Genomic DNA, 22,472 nt, shown 5'->3' with positions numbered 1-22,472 from the left:
CTTTCATTTGATTCCGGTTCGGTTTCGCTTTCTTCGTTCACCGATGTTTGACATGGGACGTCGCGAGTCTCTCGTCAGAGAAGCAGGGTTGTTTGGTTTATCGATGCTGCGTACTGCTGCCTGTCTATCGGCTGGCCTTGTGCTGATAACCGCTCGTGCCCCTCCCTCCGCTCAAAACGAATGTCGGACCGTGTAACAGCGTTTGACTTGCTGCGTCAGTTTGTTTTGCAAAGCAGCGCCTCGTCATGAGGTCACGTGCGCGAAGGCTCAGCTGAAGTGTCGAGATTCTTGGCTGCCGTATGCCTTCAGCGGGTCAAGCCGGCCGGTGACCGTACAGCGCTGCCTCTCAGAACGCCCCCCTCCCCTACAGTTCTCCAGCGACCCTTGGAGTTGGAAAGCCCCTCTTGGTAGCCGCAGCCGGCTCGGCAATGGACCCGCTGGGCTCTCCTCCGGACGTAGTGGACATTGCGGTCCTCAAGCGGTGGCACCAAATAGCTCCCCGCGAGCCTGCCCCTCCACCAGACGGCCGGCCCTCCGGCGACTACATCCACGAGAAAACGCCGTTTCCCATCAATGAGGAACTTAATCGAAAAATTGCGTTGTGGTAAGTGTGTGTGTGGTGGTGGTGGTAGCGCGCATTTCAACCTGTTGCACGCCGTAATTGACAGCCGCTTGGCCAACGGTTTTCCTTTAGGGTCGGCGATATGACCTGCCTGAATGCCCACGCTATCGTCAACTCGACGAATGAGAACTTGACGGACAAGAGCCCCCTGAGCCAGAGGATAGTAACTAGGGCTGGACCACAGATGAAGCGCGATTTGCTCAACGAAATTCAGTGTAAGCACTCTATTCTCCTCTCGCGCGAATGGCGGGGAAACCAGCGTGCGGCGAAAACCCTGCTCACTCCTGTACATGTGTTCTGATATGTCAAGTAAAGTTCATCTCCAACGTCTGCAGTGTCCCGGGCCTGCATGGGCCTCTGTCAGCTAGTACAAACATAAGCAGTGTCCGATTTTTTTGGTCACTCACCTTGTGGTGATAAATTAATGAATAGAGAATCAAGCTGTAAAATAAAATTAGCATGCATAAAATCCTTCAATACACTAGACGGCCTGCCTATACTTTTCACTGAGCTGTTCACACGCGAAAGCCTACTGGCTAAGCAAGTGCTTACATGAATGCAGAGCTGTGCTACTGTGCCAACCAGTAAAGTGCACCATGTGTGTCAATAGTGCATAACCGGATCATTTTTGCGTGCATCTGTCGGCCCACCGAGACACTGCTTTGGATATAACGTACGACTCCATGAAGAATAAGCAGAGTGGGGAGGTCATTTTTTAGCTCGTCGCAAGGCTTCGCACAAACTGCAGTCTCGAACCTTGACGTCCTGTGCGGAGAACATGTGCCGTTGTTTTAGAGGATGTAGACAAATGCTCAGTAACCAAAAACAGGCGAGCGGGATGGTTTTTGAATTAAAGTGCACATAATACCAGCACATAATACAGCAACGAGAGACGTGGTTTGCAGAAGTGGCATTCACAATTCAGCCCTGTGCTGTGCCCCCGTAGCTCTAGCAGTGCGGCCCCCATTCCCTTGCAGCGTGCCGCACGGGTGAGGCGAAGCTGAGCAAGGGCTACAACCTGCCGGCGCGCTTTGTGATCCACACGGTGGGGCCCAAGTACAATGTCAAGTTCCACACGGCTGCCGAGACGGCCCTGCACTCGAGCTACTGGCGCGTGCTGCAGACCCTGCCCGAGCACGGCCTGCGCACCCTTGGCCTGTGCCCCATCCACTCCATGCGCCGCTCCTACCCGCCCCAGGAGGGGGCACGCATCGCCCTCCGTGAGTGGTGGCACATTACACACCCTGTGGCGTTCATTGCCTGCACTGTAAAATGATTTACACCTGCGACAAAAGCGATGGGATTTCTGTCGCTTCGTTGCGCGGCAATCATTTTTATCGTTTGGTATGAACCAATTTTTGTTGCCGCAACAGAAATCGCGTCGCTTTGTCGCACGTGAGAACAAGCCTTTACACCCTAACAAATACAAAAAAATTCACCCTTTCAAAGGGTGTTAAATTATGCCCTTTTAAACGGTGTTAAATTATGCCTTTTCAAGGGGCATTAAAGTACGTCCTTTCAAAGGGTGCTTTTTGTCTTCTTTTGATATTGCATAACGGTGTAGTTATGGACAAAAAGGGTGTAAATGATTTTACAGTGTAGTGTGGCTACACTGTGCTGTAATTTACATCTTCAAGGGGAATTTTCATCTTCTATAACTAACACCCTTGCATCCTAGCAAAAACAATGGGAAACATCTTCTAAAGGGTGTTTGCCATTTATAAATGGAAGGCCTTGGAGTGGCGTGGAGGAGTGGCATGGAGGGCCTTGTTGAGTGAAATTGTGCCTTGAAAATTGAGACAGAAGGGTTCTGAAACCGTGGTTCTTAACGTTTGTTGTGTTGGGGCAACTGTATGTTTGCATGGGGGTAGTCACCCTGGGATTGTGTGGTAAATTTCCTCTAGTTGGCTCAGTGTCAGTTGTAGCATTCAGCTGCTGGGTCAGTCTCTGCATAGGCGGGAAAGCTTGCTGGTGCTGTTCACTTGTGCAAGATGACAACAGCCAGTGATTGCTGCTGCTCAATGAACATGCATATGTGCTGATAGGCTGGGTTTCCACCTCGTGCCTTTACCCCCTGGTGAATCTTAGCTGCTTTCCTTCGGAAATATTAGTTTTCGGGGTGGTGCTTAGGATCAGCCTACTTTGGGGGACTGTTCGTCGCTGTTCAGCACTGGTTATTAGCATTCACGGCCCCAGGTGTGCCTCGTGGTGTCTCTCCACAATGGTAAGACAGCCTGATGCAACACAGGAGGCCAGAGATATTGCTGCGGCCACTTGGTACCGTAAGAGGGTTGCCATACTTAGTTGGGGCAAAGTGCAAAAAAGTGCGTTTCTGTTAAATAGGAACAGCGTAGGGTTATGTTCTAGTGCAGATAGCCAAACTTGGAAGAAAACTCGGTGGGGAGAGAGAGAGGGGGGGTCTTCCTTTTCTTCTTCCCTCGCTTCCATTGCACTTTCTTCTTTCAGGTGGAACGCGCTGCGTGTCCTAACTGCCCCTCCGTGTGGCGTTGTTGTGGGCGGTGCAGGCACAATCCGCCGGTTCCTGGAGCAGCACGGGGACACGGTGGACCTGCTGGTGCTGGCGGTGGAGGGCACGGAGGTGGGCACCTACGAGCAGCTGCTGCCCCTGTACTTCCCGCGCACGGCCATGGAGGAGCAGCTGGCCTGCCGGCACCTGCCCAAGGACGTCGGGGGCCCCCGCGGGGAGCCCCTACTGCCCGAGAGGGGCATCCGCATCGTGGACAAGCCCTTCGGGGGTGAGCAAGGGCAGGGGCCATGGGAAGGAGGAGCCCTCGGGTGGCACGCACCATGTGGCACAGCACATTCCTTGTACTGCTGAGTGCTCAAACAGACAAACATAGAGACTGGGTTGAGCAATGGTAAAATGATACGGTTCCTGTGTTTGGCAAAAAATGGAACTGGGAAAAGTGGGGGAGGATACTCAACAGGTCCTTTGCCTACCTAGGTTATTCCAAAATCAGTACATAAACTAGCCGTCTGTGTTCCATGCACAATAGGCAGTTCACCATGGCTCGTGCTTTATGTAAGGGTAGTTCTAAGCATGCATAACTTGGCTGCGCTTTGTATCCTCCCCAGATGTTCACGTCTGTTTAATTACGTGAGTATTGCGGCTTTTCCACATGCACACAGGAGCAGGGGATCACGATTAGTGCAAAAGAGCCAAGGTGTGCAGCACTGGGAGAAGGCGTGGAGTGCCTTCTGTTCTACCTGCTATCCCTCTGATGGTGTGGCGCCTTTTGCTGCTGCTGCAGAGGAGGCCGGCGAGGAGGAGAAAGAGCTGGACCCGGGCCCCCTGATGGAAGGTTCGGTGTGTGTGGGCCGCACAGCCTTTGCCCGCATGCAGGGTGACGTGGACAGGCAGAACTCCCGCACGGTCAACGACCCAATGACTCGGGAGGTCCAGCGCTCGCACAGGTCAGCCCCCATTGCACCTGGTGGGGGGCGGCACCGTTGCACCCGTGGAGGTGATGCCACGGGTTTACTAAATGTCGCACGAGTTGAAAGTGAGGCCGGGCGAGTAGCTTGGGTGATGCCAGCCAGAAACCAAAAAAAGTGTGTTCATAGCATCCGATGCACATTGGAGAACGCCTCCCAATCGGCAGTCCAGAGACGTCTGCAGATATGCTGTACCTGGTGTTTCTTCCAGTGCGCTTGCTTAACCGACCACCTATAAAAAAATTTTTTGCTTGTTTGCTTTTAGTTGTCTATTTTTCCTCCTGCTGGCTCATTTTGTGAGTGTTCAGTTCAAAACATTCCCAATCAGCAGTGACTAGAAACTTGAATTCACTGAGAACTTGCTCAGCATTGCAGATAATCCTTGATTCGCTGTGTTTTACAAAAGACAGCAAGGACAAGGAGGCTTGTAAACATGCAAAAAATAAGCACAGGGCTGCACATTATGTAATGTAAAAAATGTGTTGCTCAGAAATTATTTTCCCCAAGTTGCTGATTCCTTGGTGCTCATCTTTCACCCTATGATGGTGTTTTAAGGGTCGATGCTTGTTGGAAATCATTGTTTGCCACACCTCATTTGCATGATTTGTGTGCAAAAAAAATGCTCTGGTCTGGAGCCAGCCAATTACTCCTGTGCCATTTCTAATGCTTGACTCACCTGACAAGCGACCACCCAATTGGAGTACTATTGCCAAAGCAAAGCAGCTTGAGATCAACGCGTGGCACATATGATGGCATTTATTTTTGTCTAGGAACTGTGTAAATGTTGCGGTCAAAGTTGCTCCTGCATAATATGACGAAAAAATAGCGCTTACACGAGGACCGAGAAAGGAGTACACAAACACTAGGGCTCGTGCTTGTATGCTCCTTTCTTGGTCTTCATGGAAGCGCTTTTTTTTTTGTCACATTATGCAGGAGCAACTAGAACAAGCTCAAACCTTAGTTGGTGTCACTTGGGCCTGAGCTGATCTCTGCACAAGCAATTAGCATAAATGGGCCTGCAGTCTTTGTGAGATGCCTTTGTTTCGGTTTTATTTTCTTTTGTTTTTAATAAGATTTTTGTGCCATCCTAGCTTGCTTAGCAGCAGCACACTGAGCTTGCCTGACAGTACACTGATGCTTACTGAGCTCTGCGGTGATGGTTCCCTGTGTGTTGCAGCAGTCAGTGTAGCTAATCGTGCCGTATAAGCCCACATGCCTTTGATAGCCCAACAGGCTGTCCTGGGTGCAGCCTCCGGCGCCAAATATTGTTGGCATGCCTTGGAGCACACCGGAGGAATACTTCCTCTCCATTTCATGCAAGGGCAGCTCGTAGCTGCCAGCCTGTCCAGTTGAACCCTGTTAGAATGGCGTGGCATTGAAAGCGAGAATGCGATCATTTATGGAAGTAAACACCAAAGTGAGGCCCAACCAAGGTGCAGTCCAACTAATACAAAAGTTGCTCGAAAGGTGTATATCTGCAGGGGTAATTGTAAATGGCTGTATATTCTCACTTCCAGTTTTGCATGCTGTAAATTAAATGAGTGCACGTTATTGCCACTTGCGTCAGTTTAAGCTTTTTGAAATCTGAATTGTTGAACTGATTTAGTGAATCCGAATTGGTGAATTGCTCTTGTAGGTGGCTACCTTGTTATAGATGGCTACCTTGTCATAACCGCTGCCACGTTCAACGCTGCTGCACCCTTGTCCCCCTCCGCCCCTGCGTGGTGTGGTGTTGCAGGTACACGCGGCTCCTGCGCAAGGCCCGCCAGGAGGACTTGCGCACGGTGCGGGAGGCGCGCTTCTTCTACGAGGCGGGGCGAGACCGCAGGGGCCGGCCCGTCTTCGTCTTTGTGGCACGCCGCTTCCAGGGCCTCGATCAGGAGCAGGTGAGCAAGAGGGGCACGCTGCTGGCCTGCCACTACTACGCCCATAGGAACGGCGATCGCTCCCATGTGCATTGTCTTGCTAACCTGTGCCCCGTCGGAGTGTGCAGAATGGTTGCATTTTTTTTCTCCTATGGGCTGTCGGCCTACTGGTATCATGAAGTGATTTGTTGGCAATTGGTCGCTTTCAGTCGTGAGAGCAGTGAATGCACATAAGAGCCAACATTAATCTGCAGCTGTAGTTAGTCCAGAGCGCTCACAATTTTCAAGGAAGAAAAGAAAACACCATTTCTGTGCTCACCTTTTTGTGTGAAGTGCAAAGCTCAAAAAGGGACAGTTTGGTTACGAGTGGCTCTGCGAATGGGGAGCACGGCTAGCAAGAGGTCCTTGCCCTTTTTCTGCTGCCCCCAGGTGCTGCTGCAGGTGCTGCTGAGCCTGGACTCGGTGTCGCAGCCCTTTGTGGCCGTGTACCTGCACACGGGGGCCCAGGAGCCGCCCGAGCTGGAGGCCCTGCTCAGGGACGCCTACGACCTGCTGGGCAGCAAGCACCGACAGCTCCTGCACTGCCTCTACCTCGTGCACCCGGGATGGTGGACGCGGGTGGGGCTCTTCTCCCTCTCTTTTTGGCCGCTGCAAACACTGCAGGAGTTGACAGAGCCACGTTTTAGCTGAACTACTTTGGTTACAGTGAGGCCTCGTGTTTAATGCGCACCTGATTGGGCCGAAGTTCAGGGTAAAGGACGTAGTAGGCAGCAGAACCCCCATGCCAGCAGTCCTTATTGTGTCGTAATTGCTCAAGCTGTGCTGCCTATTTTGGAAGGGCAGTTCTGCCATCGCACCAGGGTGCAGCGTAACAATATTCTATCACGCTGCTGACTTCTGCATCTTTTTGACACCCTTAGATAGCCTCCACCGTAGTCTCTCACCAACGTGCAGAGAAAAAAAGGCAGTGTAGCATGCCTCTGATCCTCACTTAGGGTTGAGGATTGCCATTGTACAACCCCCTGTTCTATGCAGGGACTTTCTTAAAGGCATCCATTATTGTTTTTCTAGTGAAGATTGCGTTATAAAAGAAGTAAAGAAGTTGTCAATGACACCTCACTCTTCTTTCTTGTGAATCAGCATTCCTGAACAGCCTGCATGAAAGAATTTTGCAAATTTGGTTTTGGCAAAGTGTGCAGTTGCAGCTAAGACCTGAAGAGGAACTAAATGAGGAGGGAAAAAAAAATTCAGTATGCAAGTATGTTTCTTGTAGTAGGCATGGTCATTGTGAAGGAAGCCAGCCCCTAAGTGAGATGCCTCTTGATCAATGCTGAAGTGCCCTATAAGATGTACATTTAATAGAATAATAGTATTATCTGTTGCCACGGGACTAGCTATACCAAAAGTTTCTGTTATTGAGAGAAAGTTAAGGAACAAAATGAAGTACCTAATGCATTCTGAAATTTTGGATTAGGCCCTCGTTTATTAAGTAGACATAAAAATGACTGAACTTATGAACACTGAAGTCCAGGTTCGGTACATTCTGTGTTGTCAATCACTACAGCAGTTATTGCCTTCTGTTTTGCCTGCTTGAGTATGTAAAGCGGGAAAAGTTGACTTCCCAGGTTTTATCATGCTTCATAGAGCTGTTTTAGGAGGTAGCAATCAAAATGCAGTATTCTATCTACCTTAAAGGGACAGACAACCGATTCTTGTGGAATGCATGACCTGTAGCTCGTATGAAAGCCAGCATTTTATCTAGTGGGGTAACCAAACAAATTTCTAAATAAATTGGCAGAAGTAATTTTAATTTGGTACTAAGCTTTCCGAAATCTGAAAGGTGGTGCCATGCAGTGTCGAACTGTGACACTACCATACGTATACCGTGGCCTCCGAGATCACCCCGCGCACATTTTGCTCCGGCGGTCCCAATCGGCCGGAGAGAGCGTAAGTTGAAAAGGGGGCGCGGCCGCGTCTTGCGCCGCATTGCGGCGCTCGCCACCTACACATCAAATATTCCACGGCAGCCTGGCGCTAGCAAGGAAACCAGCATTTTCACAGCTTGCGCTGTCAAATTAAGTCAAGCAGTCAGGTTTAAAATGACAGGTTCATGACAATAACCAATAACTTTATTATTGCTTAGTTAATAATATGAGGTGCGCAAGTACAAAGATTAAAGGGACACTGAAGTGAATTTGTCAAGCTCCCGTTTTTGCTTGCACTGTGTAGACTGGCTCAAATTAACACACTATTCATTGTTTATCCGGTTGACAAATCGGTAATTATTTTACAAAGCGCGAAAGAAGAAAAACTACTATGCGCGGTTTGCGGCGGCCGCACCAACTAAAGGCTGTGACGTCAGGAGGGGGGGGCACCGTGATTGGACGATGCCCAAGGTTAGCAATCAAAAGTTTCGGTTTCGGTTTCGGTTCTGTAAAACAACATGCTTGACATCTGATGGCGTTGTTGGATGGGCATTCTCGATTTCTCAATTATCGTTGACCGCGCTTCTGACATGTTGTCGGCTGTCAAATGTCTAAGATAAACCTCCCAGGGCGGCTTGGAATCGTAGAAATCACTAGACGAGGCCTACGCAGTGGATGAACGCCCTCCGCGTCACCGCAGACTCTCAAATGCCATGCGCTTTTCCCGCATATTCGGAGCTTGCCTCACTCATGTCTGTTCGTAAAAAGCTAGTTCGCACCAGGCCAAGGGTGTGCTGATTCAGGCCTGGGCCCACTGCCCGCAAGCAGTCGGTGCTTGTGGCAACAGCACGCCCATGAGAACTCGCTAGCGCGTCATTGTCAGTATGCGCACGTTCTGCGATCTCGCTCGTGGAGCAGTGAACGTTACGGCCCAAAAATGGTGAACCCAGTTCAGAAAAGATCGGCCGCATACGAAAAAATCAACTTACAAAAAAAAAAATAGATGTACCACCGGGGATTCGAACTTGCGATTTTCAAAACTAATTCCAGCGCCTCAGACGGCTAGGCCACGAGCCGGCGCTGGCCGGTTTGGATATATAAGGTTTATAATGTAGGACCAGTTTACACTTTTATTTATTTTAAGCATTTTAAGTACTTTATGTGACTATTTGTTGTATATCACTCCTGCAGTAAGTGTCCCCCAAACTTCCACAATATCTCACGTCTAGCAATTGCATTTCTTTGACGGAAAAGCGTTCGCAGATGTGCGGTCGTGCTGCTGACCGCTGTGCTTGTTTACCCAGCGCAAAAAGTGCTTCCTGCTCCCTAGTTTTGCGCTGTACGGTAAAAGTTTCAGGTGATTTTATTTTCTTAGTACCTATATTGACTTCGCTGACTCTTCTCCCGCCTTCAATTGGCCTTAGATTTTCCTACTAGCGTAAAGTCAGCGAAGCGTCGCATGTGCACTTGTGCAGCGCTTGTGTGGAGCGACCCGGACTCTGAGTTTGACAGTGTACAAACTAACAAAGCAAGGAAAGGCACATTCTTTCATTCACAAAGGTGTTGTGGCTTAGTTTCAATTGAGCGAGCGAATAGCGACGACCCGTCGGCGGCCGGCGGACGAAACGCTGGGCCGACTGACTCGATCGGTAGGTCGGCTGGTCGGCGAACCGTGCAGTAGCGCAGCCATTTTCCAGCTCATCTCCTGCTGACGTCACACGAAAAGGCCACAGAAAATGGGCGAGCGTAAAGAGAGGAGGACAGCATTTTCGAATTGATTTTTCTACTAAATAAATTCGCGTAAACGCGGCCAGAGTGGTCGAAACAATGCCTACGGACTCCGAACTACAATTTGCGCTAGTAATCCCGCAATGTTTACAAATCACTTCAGTGTCCCTTTAAGAAGCAGCAATCACCCGAACGAAGCGTGGTTGGTTCTGGCGCTCTCTGCTGCAGTTTCGCCTCTTTTTCTTTTTCTTTTTTTTTTAAAGATTTGTGGATGTGTAAAAACCCCTCACATCGTCACCCAACATTATCTGCAAGAGTGGCGACTTGCATTAACATCTGTCGCATAAGTACGTACAATATTAAGATTGTTTCTGATTGGTATGCATGTCACGATAGATTTCTTGCCGCGGCTTTTGAAGACAGGCTTAGAAAACCGTAAGCATGGAAGTCCAACACAATCCAACCGTGGTACATTCAGACACTACCGTCCATTGCAATGCAGTTCCAGTGAGTTTTTGCGAGGCTTTAGTAAGTGCTTTGTGAAATTATACAGTAGAGTCTCGATAAACGAAAATCGCTTAAACGGAATTGTCGCTTAAACAGAACAGTTGCCTAGAATTTGGTTGGTTTTGTATTCAGATAACGTAAAAAAACTCTCGGTAATCGGAACTAAAATTTTCGCACCACTGTGTAAACGGAACCAGAAATGGAACTTCTTGTAAAATCCACTGGCATGAGAATCAGCTTTTTACGGTTCCGGCTGTTTTGTTCTTGTTTTTTTTTTTTTCTTCCTCCATGCTTTTTTAGCCTTGTTGGTCTCGTAAGCCTCGTCTCGTAAGTGGTTAGCCGTGTTAGCGCAACGAATGCAACATCGCAGTTCTTGTTCCAGTCGTTCGGTCTCGATCCTAGACGCCGAGACTACAGGGCTCACCTCATGTCGCCTCGTTCGTGCCATCGTTGGGCTATTCGTCTTTCATTACCACGTTGCCGTCTTCTAAATTCGGTGCCTTGTAAGCACTCCCGAAGTTGAGGCCTCTAGCCTCCGTGAAGATGCAGTTGCAAGGACTCAAACAAAAATAATTGACGCATTTTGTAGTGCACAGCGGCTCATTGTTGCCAAATCAACTTTGTGAATGCGGTGCCTACGCTTCTTGTAGTTTTCTTGCTTTCTGAAAACTATCAGCTAGTCACTTTCTAGTGGTTAGAGTTCCATGAAATGCCCTTAGAAGTGTGTACGCACATAAATTTGCACCTTAGAACATCTTTCTCAGTAAACGGAACTCCTGTTAAACAGAACTAATTTTTCCGGTCCCTTGAAGTTCCATTTATCAAGAGTCTACTGTATAGCGCGTATGTGCAACAGTTAAAAAATGCTACTCCTATCATCCTATACATCATAGCATACATCATAGCATATGAAGCTGAATAATTATTGCATGATACGCGACTTCTTTGTCTGTGTTTGCAATTGAGGATGCTTTTTCCTTGTATACCTGTGTGTGCAGGTGGCTCAGCTAGATTAGTGGTTTCATGTAAATTGAACGATGAAATGTGCTAACTCCACTATTTTTTTTATTTTGTAAGAACACTTTAAAGTTTGTTATTTTTTTTATTATTTTTTTTTCTGTTTTCAAGTTCTGTTCAATGAACCAACCCCATTTACTCTATTTAAGATTCCGTATGACCAATTATCTCCATTCATGCTATTATAACGTGTTCCCTCCTACAAGTAAACATTTTTGCGCAAATTCAGAGCGTTACACTTCGTTCAGATTTTCATGATTTTTTTATTCATGTTTCCGTCATTATTTTTGTCAGGGCTTTTTATTCTTGTCTTTGCTTTGCGTGGGAGCTGTATACAGCTCATATTTTTGAATTCGTAATCATTAACTTTTATAATTTCTTTCTAGGTTCTTTATTTTTTTTAATATTCTGTTAGATCAATTATCTCTATTTGCGCTATTCTAACAATTAAATCTGTCAACTGCGACAATTATGCATTTCTGTGCAAATGCAGGGCATTACAAGGTTCGTCTGTCCGCGCAAGTTTTTTTATTTACGCTTTTGTCATTATTTTCAGTGCTTCTTTATTTTGCCTCTGTTTTTTGGAGCACCTGTATAAGATTTATATTTTTTGAAATTGTTGATATCACTTCTAAATTTCTTGTTTTTCTACTTTCTGTTTTTTTTTTTTTTTTTTTTTTTCTAAATTACGTTTGACTAATTCTGTACCTACACAGTGTAGCGATCAGTTATATTAACTCCGCCAATTTGCAATTCTGTGCAAATACAGGGCTGCACATGCGGTCCCGTAAGCGGGGAACTCTGCGGTTGTGTACATTCGCTCGAGAAACAGCCAGCAACAGCCTCATATAAAATGCACGTTACAGTTATATGTTGGCTTCCACGAAGAGTGCAACGGAGCGGTGGTGGGCTCCCTTTATGCACCAATGAAGATCGGGGGTTGGGGGACGGGGGGCTCGACCTTCCAGGGCGGAGGCCTGTGCCTCGAAGGTGTCGAGTTCTCGCCTGTTCCAATGAACATTCATTACAGGTGTTTTGTGTCAGCGTCTTCGGCAGGAGCTGAGAAGAAAAGCAGCAAATATACTCGTGCCAAGACCAGAAAAACTGCAGCGTTGATATGCCGCGAAATGCCGCATAAACAGCAGCCCAACGGCCCGAACTATGCATTCGATGCATAGGTGCGCACTGCTACCTGGTGGATGGAGCCTGGGGGAACCAGCACGCTTACAAAATTTTGCTGGGGCCCGTGGCGATTGGAACGGCCGGAGCAAAACGCGTGTGGGGTGATCTCGGAGGCCATGCGTATACAAACAACTTCAGTTTCAATCTGTGATTCAAAATATTTTGAGGGCTCTATCAGCAAAACCGTTTCGGTTTAATGTATTTTACGGGGTGATGTTTCATATGGGATGCAAAGTGTATATTCTTTAAAAGTAGGTTAAAAGTGTATATTCCTTAAAAAAAACGTAATAATGTTATTCATTTTAAATTACAGAGCACATTTGTAATGTAATAGCTAATGTGCTTTGCAGTATGAGACATTCTTTGGTTAAATCCATGAGCCTTTTATTAAGGTGGCTATTTTGACTTGTTGGTTGAACATGAAGGGGACTACAGTGCAGCTTGCACCTCTGTTGACATCAGAGATTGATTTTATTCTTTACCCCGTGATGTTTTGCTTCACTGCGTGGAAGAGAGCATTGACAAGTTTGGTCCCAGCGCTCGTGTGTGCCTAGTTCTCCCTTGTGTCCATGTGCAAGCTGCGCTGTAGTCCCCTACCTTTCATTAAGATGTGCTAATTTTGACTTGCCATGTGTAAACAAAATATTCAGGACATAGGGAAAATGCTATGACCACGTTTAATTTGGCATAGCATTCAAACTTTTTCCCTTAAATGCAAGCAGTTTGATGCAATTAAACTGGGCACAAGGTCTTGAATCAGAAAGCACATAATTATAGTTATGATAAACATTAAGGAACAAATGTAATTTGTCACCCTGATTAAAGATATGAATTTTGTTTTTGTGTAAAGCAAGTATTTTAAAATGGGTTACAACATTGAGGTTTGATTTTGTGGCACCTTTTGGAAACAAACTGCACCACAGGTACAGCCGAAAATAGTGTAGTCAAACTGTGGTCAAGTCAAGGATCGCGATAAATAAGGATCACATCGTCATTTGATCTGTGTTGCGGCAAAGGTGTATGACCGATGAAAGTTGAGGCTAGAAAGACAAAACTGGTTTTCCTGGTTGCCACTTTTGAAGCCCGGAAATAAAAAAGTTCACAACTTTTGCTTCAATGCAGAACGATAATATTGTCCATCAATCGCCATTTCTCAAAATGCAAATGTGCAGGGTAAATATTGCTGAGCGCTCGCGACCCACTGAGCTGCAACCAGAGGCTGATATGCGGACGGTTTTCCTGTTTCATGCCTCCACCCTTCTAGCACAAGGAAGCGCATGGGCGGCTGGCTGGTGCCCTTTTTTTCCTCGTGACTCATTACTGACGGCAATCTATTCGCTGCCAATGAACACACCCTCGAGGTGACTCAGTGGGAGCTCCCGTCAGGGCACGTGCACAATACTGTCGTTCTGCTAGCCTTCTTCTTTCTTCTGTCATACTTTTTTATTCTTGCAGGAAGCTAAAGGCAGTAGGTAAGGGAGATAACAACCAGATAATGGACGGTCTGACGATAACTATGCTGTGATAAGTGTTCTTGCATGGGTGTGGAAAGCTTTTTATTAAAACCCAGTTAAAACATATGAGCTTTTTTTTATTTTTCATATTTTGGGGCTTTTGTTTTTTTCTTGAAAAACAACCGTGCATTTTTTTTTTTTTTTTCATGAAAGGAATGCCTGAGATTTAGAGTTTTTGATTTTTCATGTGCTCTATAATTTGCTAGATTACAGTTTGGGCATAAACCAATAGTTAGAAAATTGGCTGCTTGAAAATAGCTTAACTCATTTTGAACGATGAAAAAATGTGGTCTGTAACTATATGTAATGGCCAATGCTATGCAGTTAGCTTAATTTCACTGGCACACTAGGTATTTTTGGTCCAATGTAGTGGGGACACTGTATGTATGTATATATTTATATTTACAAATATAGTATTTTGCGGAGAAGTCAGATTCTTATGACATTTTTTGATATTGCGACTTGTATGGGACTTTTCCAAGATATAGTGGCAAATTAGACACTGGCAGGGGCCCGGAAATGGCCCCATTTTACCTGTGCTGCCACACATGCAGAGGAGAAGCTGTAAAAGCATCATGTAATGTGAAGCATTGTATGCAATTGCAAGTCTCGAGTAACAGATGGACCTGAGTTTTAATACTGGCTTGCCATTCCAGCATTTTTGGCATTGACAATACACGTGTGCTACATTACGGATGCAGTTTTATCGTGCCTACCATATAGCAATGTATGACTCATACAGAGGTGTGACTTACCTGCATAATTCAAGAAAGAGGCCATTAATGCAGGAGGTGGTGCTTTTACAATGGTGATTTGTGGTGATTTATATCCTGGTAGGATATGGTGTGTCTGTATACGTGTGTGGTTGTAAATTCTGGATGTGTTTCCCTGTTCTAATCATATCTGTGCCGATTCCCCGTAGAGAGGCACTGATAAGGCCGCATCACCTTGTTCCCTCCCTCTTTCCTCCCCAGGTGACTGCCTGGTGGTTCAGCACGTTTCGTGCCCCCGACCTGAGGCAGCGGTTATGCCTGGTGACCCGACTAGACGATCTCTACCAGGACATTGCCCCCGACCAGCTGGATTTGCCTCGATTCGTCCTGGAACACGACTTTTTGGTTGGTGTGGGGTCGCACAATCTGCCGCTGGGGCACCCGGAAGAGTTTTTCACTGCAGGAGGGTTGCAAGCTGGGCTAGTTGGAAAGGCATTCTTGGATAAAACCAGCGCGAACTCAGACAAAGACGAAGGAAGTATACCACAAGGACAGCCGCTTGTGGTATACTTCCTTCGTCTTTGTCTGAGTTAGCGCTGGTTTTATCCAAGAGTTTTTCACACTTCCTGGCCCTGCTGTTGTTTGTAGAACGGCTGTAGTGCTGTAAACTATGGGTGGTAGATCATCTCTCTCTCTCTCTCTCTGCTTTTTTTCATCCTTAGTTAATGGTAACAAATTCTAAAAAAAAAAAAAATATGCAGGCAAGTTGCCTTATCCTGTTTGAGGCATCTGTAGCTTACCATTCGAATGCGCAACTTGCGGTCCATCTGTGGACGAACCAAGGAGGTTGTTCCAGGCACCTTGGTTGGAGCATCTCTTGATGAGATACGGCCTGTGGGGAGCTTGGGAATTTTATCCCACTTTCTGCATCAGTGGGCTAAATGTCGAGGCTTACGTTTCTTTCACAAAAAAGGGACTCCTACTTTACGACCTTGGTTGGGATGGGAGTTTAGCTGATGACAGCAAGGACTAAAAATAACGTACATGGGACCAGGAAGGAACAAAATGGTGCAGTAACGCTTGTGTTGTGATGCTGAAGAGCTAATAACTTGAACAGACTAAGGTGTTTGTTTGGGAGCAGACAACGAAACCATACTTGCACGTAATATAGCTACCGTAAAACTCCCAGCGATGCCCCTACACTGCATCTCAGGTGTTTCTTCTCGTATGGACACAAAGCATTTTGTGCTGCTTCACAGTTCAGCTGTACTGATATCTCAGGATAACCATGCGTGGAAAAACATTTTTGTTGAATAGTGCCCGGGAGGAAATCAGATTATTTCTCACAGATTTATATTATTGTTGCTTTTAAGGAGGGATGTTGGTATTGAGAACCTAAAATTTGCCAATAAATTAACATTTAATCATAATTTACGCATCCAAGATCAAAAACGCCCCCCACAGGGGGGCATTTTTATTCTGGGATGCCCTGCCATCTTGCACGAAATGCTCATTTTTTAAAATGCTTGCCCCTCACCCTCCTCCTTATAATCTACATGCATTGAACAAGAAACTTTCAATATGTTACAACCGTATTATGCATACTTACTGATCTGTCGGTTTCTGAAGTCCTTTGAATGACCGTTTTCGACTGAATTCCAAAACTGCTTTTCTTGTTTCCTCAAAACAGCATTTCTGGCTTTGTTGCATATTTGCCAGGCAATAATCTTGGGACCTAGGACAGCTAGAGTTACAATTTTCTTGTAAAAGTAATGCTCATTGCATAAGGCCTGTAACCTTGGAAGCATATTTTCAACTTTGTTCTTAATTGTTTTGTCTATTTCATTCCTGTTAATTTTTTTCATTATTTCATTTTTGTTTTATTATTTTTTAATTAAATGTTTCGTCTTTATTTTGGTCTTATTTTCTTTTTTTGGCTATTTTATGGACGCTGAACTTCTATTGGCTGTAGAGTCAGTAATAATACAGTGATATAAAAAGTCTGTTTTCGACATTTCTATTGGCTGTAGAGTCAGTAATAATACAGTGATATAAAAAGTCTGTTTTCGACATTGCATTTCTTATTCATTGTAGTGCCTACCCCAAATGCTAACATTAATTTTCCAGCCAACAGATTCTCTTTCTTTTATGCACGAAACAGGGGTATTTTAAATTCTTATGATATATAATCGACCTGCCACAAAAGTAATTGCATATTTGAAATCAGGACAAAAAGCTGAGCAATGCTGTGGAGTTTCTTCAGATCCTATCGATATAAACAAAAAAAGGTCTTAGAAGACCCATGTGTCCCCCTAACTCTTCTACTGGCAGTCGTTGCTAATGAGGACACATTTACATTGTTCAGATTTCTATCACTGGGCTGTAATACTTTGCAAAAGTCAACAATGAATATTGCAAAGGAAAAAATGCAAATCTGAACATTGTATCGTCACATTTTCTAAAAATTTATCGTATTTTCCGGTGCACAAGTCGTTTTTTTTTTTTTTTTTTTCTGAAATTCTCGTTGGTGCGTCTTATCCACCTTACACATAGAATAAATTTACGTATGGAATACATAAATTTACGTATGGACTTGCGTATGGAATAAATTTGGTACGTGGCAGTGGCGTGTAGTCTGCGCTCGAAAAGGTGCCTGTGTGCTGCATGATGGCAACGCTTGTTAAGAGACACAGCTCTATGGTCAAAATGAATGAATTATTTGTTAGCGAGTCGGAAGAAGGCGGCTTTGATGGTTTTGCCTAAACGCCGTCTGTAAGTACATGCCATCTGTGTGTATCAATAAACCATTTTTGAGAAGTTAGTTCTGTCTAAACTTTGGACAGTAAATGCACGTGTCTAGCACTGCTTACAGGGGGATGCGTTCAGAGGTGGCGGCCAACCATGTACTTTTGCCGCACTTTCTAATGAACTGATCCTCTGTGAGTTTAGCTGATTAACAAGTGCGTTTTGTGCAGCGGCGCGTCTTATACGCCGGTGCGACTTGTATACGTTTTTTTTTTTTTTTTTCCGGAAAACTGCTGTTTCGAGGGGGGTGAAACTTGTAGACGGGAAAATACGGTATCTAAATATTTAAAACAACCAACCGCGGTGGCTCAGTGGCTATGGCATTGTGCTGCTGAGCACAAGGACGCAGGTTTGATTCCCGGCCGCTCTTCTGATAAAGGCAAAATGCAAAAACGGCCATGTGTTTGAGATTTTGGCACACATTAAAGATCCCCAGGTGGTCAAAAATAATCCAGAGCCCTCCACTTAGGCATGCCTCATCGCCTGTGTAGTGTCAGTGTGTTAAACCCCACAATCAAAAATTTAAAGCAGGTGAAAAAAAAAAGTATTTTTGTTTTTTCTGCACATGCCACATTATGAAACTCTGGTGCAGTGTTTGAATTATGGTAAGGTCTCAATTTTATATGTTTAAAGTTAGCGAAGTTTAGACCAACTTTGTTCAGGAGTACATTGCTATTTTCAACTTTTTGGATTTTCTTTTTGATTAGAAGTCTAGCTTAAAACCCTAAGGACCAATAATTAGAATATAGGTGTGTGCTTTAAATGCGACCAAGTTTTTCAAATCTATACTGGGGTAACCAAACAATGTATTGAGTGGCAACTTCTGGGTAGGAGCATATCACTGCTCAGGAATTTTGCAGTCTGCTTTGCGTTCACCTTTCGCAACAACTCTTAATATTTTTTTTCTTCTTTTTTTATTGCAGCTTAATGGACCACGCCGACAGGAACTCCCACCAGACGTGGCGTAGCCTTGCCTTCACCATGAGCCAGTTTGTCCCGTCAAGTTGCGCCGTGCTGTGAAGCTTTTCGCCTCAACTTGTTCCGTTCAGTGCCAAGCTGAATCTGCTGTCAAAAGTGTTTATTGTTACGCGTTATAGAGAAGGGGATACTGCATGTCAATTATGTGCATTTTCCTATACACAACAGTCAAATTGAGTTCTGAATTGCTAAGGGAAATGCAATGTTTATAAGTGCCTTTTATATTTTCTTGTCCCAGCTTTCAGATTTGAAAGCAGCTTGGTGAGAAGCTTTAGGTGTTTCCTCTCCTGCAGTCCATGTCTCAGCCTTGAAGTTTGTCGTGTCGTGAGGCTTTTATACCTGTCCGTTAGTGAAGGTTTTGGGGGGATCCTGCAGTCCTCAACTGTTCGAATGAAATGACCTTTCGACCTGCTAACGGACCAAATCTTTCCAAAGTGGACGAAGGCTTTTTATCGATGTTTGGGGTACGCATTTTAATTTTTTGTTGGCGGTCATGCCAATGTGGAGAACGATTCTGGAGCTGCACTTTTAATATATTACTTTTCTTTTTACGAGACGCACACTGTTGGCTCTGTAAACTATTTTTGCTTTGTATAAAGAGTTCACATCCATCAACCCTGCCTCGCCGATTTCTTTTCTGTTCGCTACCACTGGCGGATATAAGAACTGCGGCATTGTGTGTGTGTGTGTGTGTGTGTGTAAACAGTCACGGAGCATTAGCGACAGTCAGGCGCGGGCGCTACTGTGGCCCTAATGAGCGCCGCCAGTGTTCTAACGGTAAACAGCCGCGTGCACGATAAATGGCCGACGGGTGCCGAGCATATGCTAGCGGTTCCGGAACATCCCCCATCGAAGTTCGCCAAGTTCCGCGTTTCGGAAACCATGTCGGCCGGCGGTTGCGCAGTTAGCTCGGGACGCGGGCGCTGTGACGTCGCCAGCAGCGGCACAACGATCCCGATTCCCGAAATAGCAGCTGGCTCCTCAATGGACGCGCTGCCGCGGCGCCGCGGAGTGCTGCCTCCCACGTCAAACGGTAGTAGTCGACGTCACGGAGCGGTGTTTGCGTGCACGAACCACGCGCTCGAGCATCGATCCGAACCCTCAGCTGCGGCGTCAACACGACGCCTACGCAGCGCCCAACTGCGCACTACGCAGCGGCGGCGGCAGCTGGAAAATTACCGCGATTTTCGGGCGCCCCTTTTCGCGAACATTCTCGGGCCCCTCGGGCCCTTCTCCTCCGGCGAGGGCTGCAGCCCCGCGGTCGGCGGAACAAGCCCCGCTCAAGGCGCGCCTGAGGCACGCAAAGACAAGCAAAAGCGGCGCCGACCGGACAGCGGCGGCGGCGTCTTTGTCGCAGTTCCCGTTCGCTCCTGAGGACGGCGCCGCACTCGCTGTTACGTGGTTTCGTGCGTGCGTGCGGCCTCCGCGCAGGGGCGCACTTGCGTCACAGAGGGCCGACGCATGCGCAGAGGGCGTTTCCAAGGCAACCAAGCGGTTCGCCGCCTGGCGGTTGGCCGCAGTGGCCACACGAGCAGCCGCCGAGAAGCCGTGTCGCACGTCGCTAGGTCGTCCGCCGCTGCAGCCGCCTCCTGCCCGTAGTCGCGTTCCTGGGAAGCGGTCGTCCTCGGTCGGCCAGTCGCAGCGAGTGGTGCCCGCCGAACCAAGCGTACCGGCGTCGGAAAATATGAGGCAAGTGGTTCTCTTTGGCGCGACATATGGCGCGCTGTCAGCCGGCGGCGTAGGCCCGGTGCCGGCTCTTGACACGTCCTCTGGCGCCCCTCGCAGCATGGAGGAGGCCCGGTTCTCGGTGCTGGGCTACGACCAGGTGGTGCGGCTGCAGGAGCTGCTCGAGGAGCCCGTGTCGGTGCAGGGGCGCGGCAACTTCCCGGCGCTGGAGACCCGGCTGCGGGACCTGGTGCAGCGCGTGCGGTCTCAGCTGGGCCGCCAGGGCGTGACCGTGCGCGACGTGCGGCTCAACGGCGGCGCGGCCTCGTACGTGCTCGAGCCGGACACGTCGGCCGAGTACAACGACCTGGACGTCATCTTCGGCTGCGAGCTGGGCGGCAGCGGCGGCTTCGAGCGCGTCAAGGCGGCCGTGCTGGACGCGCTGGCCGAGCTGCTGCCGGCCGGCGTCAAGCGCATCAGCGCGTGCGCCCTCAAGGAGGCCTACCTGCACAAGCTGGTCAAGGTGGCCACCGAGGAGGACCGCTGGTCGCTCGTCTCGCTCTCCAACGGCCTGGGCCGCAACGTGGAGCTCAAGTTCGTGCACCGGATGCGGCGCCAGTTCGAGTTCAGCGTCGACTCGTTCCAGATCGTGGTGGACCCGCTGCTGCTGCTGCACCAGTGCGGCGGCGGCTCGGCCGAGGCGCTCCTGCCGCGCTGCACGCAGGACTTTTTCCCCAGCGTCCTCGCCGAGTCCGTGTACGGCCACTTCGGCCAGGCGCTCGAGCACCTCCGGCGGCGCCTCATAGCCACGCGCAGCCCCGAGGAGATCCGCGGCGGCGGCCTGCTCAAGTACTGTCACCTGCTGGCGCGCGGCTTCCACGCGACGGACTCGACGCGCGCCCTGGAGCGCTACATGTGCTCGCGCTTCTTCATCGACTTCCCCGAGATCCAGGCGCAGCGCGCCAAGCTGCACAGCTTCCTGGCCAACCACCTGGCGCACGAGCGGCTGCGCTACTCGTTCCTGGCGACCCTGTACCGCGTCGTGGACGGCTCCACGGTCTGCCTCATGGGCCACGAGCGGCGCCAGACGCTGCAGCTCATCCAGGAGCTCGCCTGCCGCGCCCTGCTCGTGCAGCAGCAGCCGCCCCGGCTGTGCGGCTTCGCGCAGCCCTGCTGGCTGCTCGGCCTCGGCCCCACGCTCGGGCCCCCGGGCCTGAGCCCCAGCCTGGCCGCGGGACCCCTCTGAGCGCGGTGCGCGTGAGTGTGTGTGCGTGCGTGCGCGGTATGCGGCGGCGCGCCGGAAGCCGACAGGGCGGCCTTGGCGGGGAGGACGCCGACCAGCGACCCGGGTCTTCGGCGGGCCCGGTCACGTGAACTGCGGTCACTCGGAATGCAACAGCTGAGCGGGGCCCAAGGCCGCCCTGTTTTCTCGCCGCCGTGTCCAAATGGGCCGCTCTGTTTCCGTGGGCAAGGCCGCCCGGCAGCCCGAGATAAGGGCAAGGCCGGCCGCTCCGAGCGCGAGGCCGACGGCCGCCGCCATGGCTCCTTCTCCCTCCTCGCGCGGGCCAGAGTCTTTTCTGTAACAAAGCATAAAACCCATGCGATGTGTTCGGCTCCAACACCGACTGCTGTGTCTGTTCACTGGCCGGCTGTGCGCCGAGGGAGCGCGGCACGCGCGCCGCGCTCTCCGCCACAGCCGCCGGCTTACACAACGGATTTTCACCGCCGATAACGGCCGCCGCCTTATCAGGAAGCGAGAGCGGCAGCCACCGGTGCGCCGCGCGCGCCCTTATCGTCTGCGGGCGGCCCTTTTCCTTCCGCCGCCGCCGCCGTGTCGCTTTCGTTAACCGCCCCTGGCGACGTCGTCTGCGGGCACCTGTGCTGCTGCTGTAATCGGCCCCGTTTCGGACCCCCCGCAACACTGATTGTTAACGGAGAATTATGGGGGCACGGTCCGGTCTATCAAATTGTGTCGAAAATAGGCCAACATTCGTGTACCTTCAGTGCCAAAGGGTTTCCGCTTGTTTGCCGATGTGTAATACAGTACAGCTTTGTTTACACGCCCGCGAAGCTTGCGTGCCAGTTGGCGGCAAGCATCCGGTAACCGTCGCCTAATCTTCCGCCAATCCCCGAAGCCCTTGTCCCGCCCGCTTTACAGCCCATTACTACAGGCTGCCTTGATTTTACCCAACCTCTTCTTGCTGATTAGCTAGTCATTGTTAATTAGTAATTACACATGGGGCGTAACTCTAGCGATGGTAGTATGAGCAAAACCCCAGTCAAAGCAAGAGACGAATTTCCTTTGTACGTCTTAATTTGCCGTGGCTCTGGCTGTTGTAGAAGCAATTTTACTGGGTGGGTAAAAATCGAGGCAGCCTGCTCCCACCACGAGTTGCGAAGCGGTCACTGGGCGCTTGCCAATTCAGTTTTCTTGCATAGTTTAGTTTTGCACCCAAGGTTTGATCGAAAAGCTCCGTTGTCAAAATGTGAGGGCC

At 48.7% G+C, this 22,472-nt stretch overlaps 2 protein-coding genes across 2 annotated transcripts; both read left to right on the top strand.

The window, feature by feature from the left end:
- The first annotated feature begins 29 nt into the window (after nt 1-29).
- Nucleotides 30-18,927, top strand: LOC144151871 (protein GDAP2 homolog). Its single transcript, XM_077683032.1, has 9 exons — nt 30-604; nt 695-837; nt 1,600-1,842; nt 3,148-3,378; nt 3,895-4,057; nt 5,817-5,964; nt 6,373-6,561; nt 14,791-14,934; nt 18,258-18,927. The coding sequence occupies exons 1-9, from the start codon at nt 429-431 to the stop codon at nt 18,300-18,302; spliced, it is 1,482 nt and encodes a 493-aa protein (XP_077539158.1). The 5' UTR covers nt 30-428; the 3' UTR covers nt 18,303-18,927.
- A 366-nt stretch (nt 18,928-19,293) lies between these two features.
- LOC144151874 (terminal nucleotidyltransferase 5B-like) lies at nt 19,294-21,596 on the top strand. Its single transcript, XM_077683035.1, has 2 exons — nt 19,294-20,001; nt 20,098-21,596. The coding sequence occupies exons 1-2, from the start codon at nt 19,997-19,999 to the stop codon at nt 21,221-21,223; spliced, it is 1,131 nt and encodes a 376-aa protein (XP_077539161.1). The 5' UTR covers nt 19,294-19,996; the 3' UTR covers nt 21,224-21,596.
- Nucleotides 21,597-22,472: the final 876 nt, after the last annotated feature.

The sequence above is a fragment of the Haemaphysalis longicornis genome, unplaced genomic scaffold (assembly GCF_048455015.1).
Source record: "Haemaphysalis longicornis isolate Haplotype H1 unplaced genomic scaffold, Haemaphysalis longicornis Haplotype H1 scaffold_9, whole genome shotgun sequence".
NCBI classification, from domain to species: domain Eukaryota; kingdom Metazoa; phylum Arthropoda; class Arachnida; order Ixodida; family Ixodidae; genus Haemaphysalis; species Haemaphysalis longicornis.
This window is presented reverse-complemented; position numbering and strand designations above follow the sequence as displayed.

Coding starts and splice junctions, on each gene's coding strand:
- LOC144151871 (XM_077683032.1), top strand. CDS start 429: ATGGACCCGCTGGGCTCTCCTCCGGACGTAGTGGACATTGCGGTCCTC. Junction 838..1,599: donor TTTGCTCAACGAAATTCAGT/GTAAGCACTCTA, acceptor ATTCCCTTGCAG/CGTGCCGCACGGGTGAGGCG. Junction 5,965..6,372: donor AGGGCCTCGATCAGGAGCAG/GTGAGCAAGAGG, acceptor TGCTGCCCCCAG/GTGCTGCTGCAGGTGCTGCT.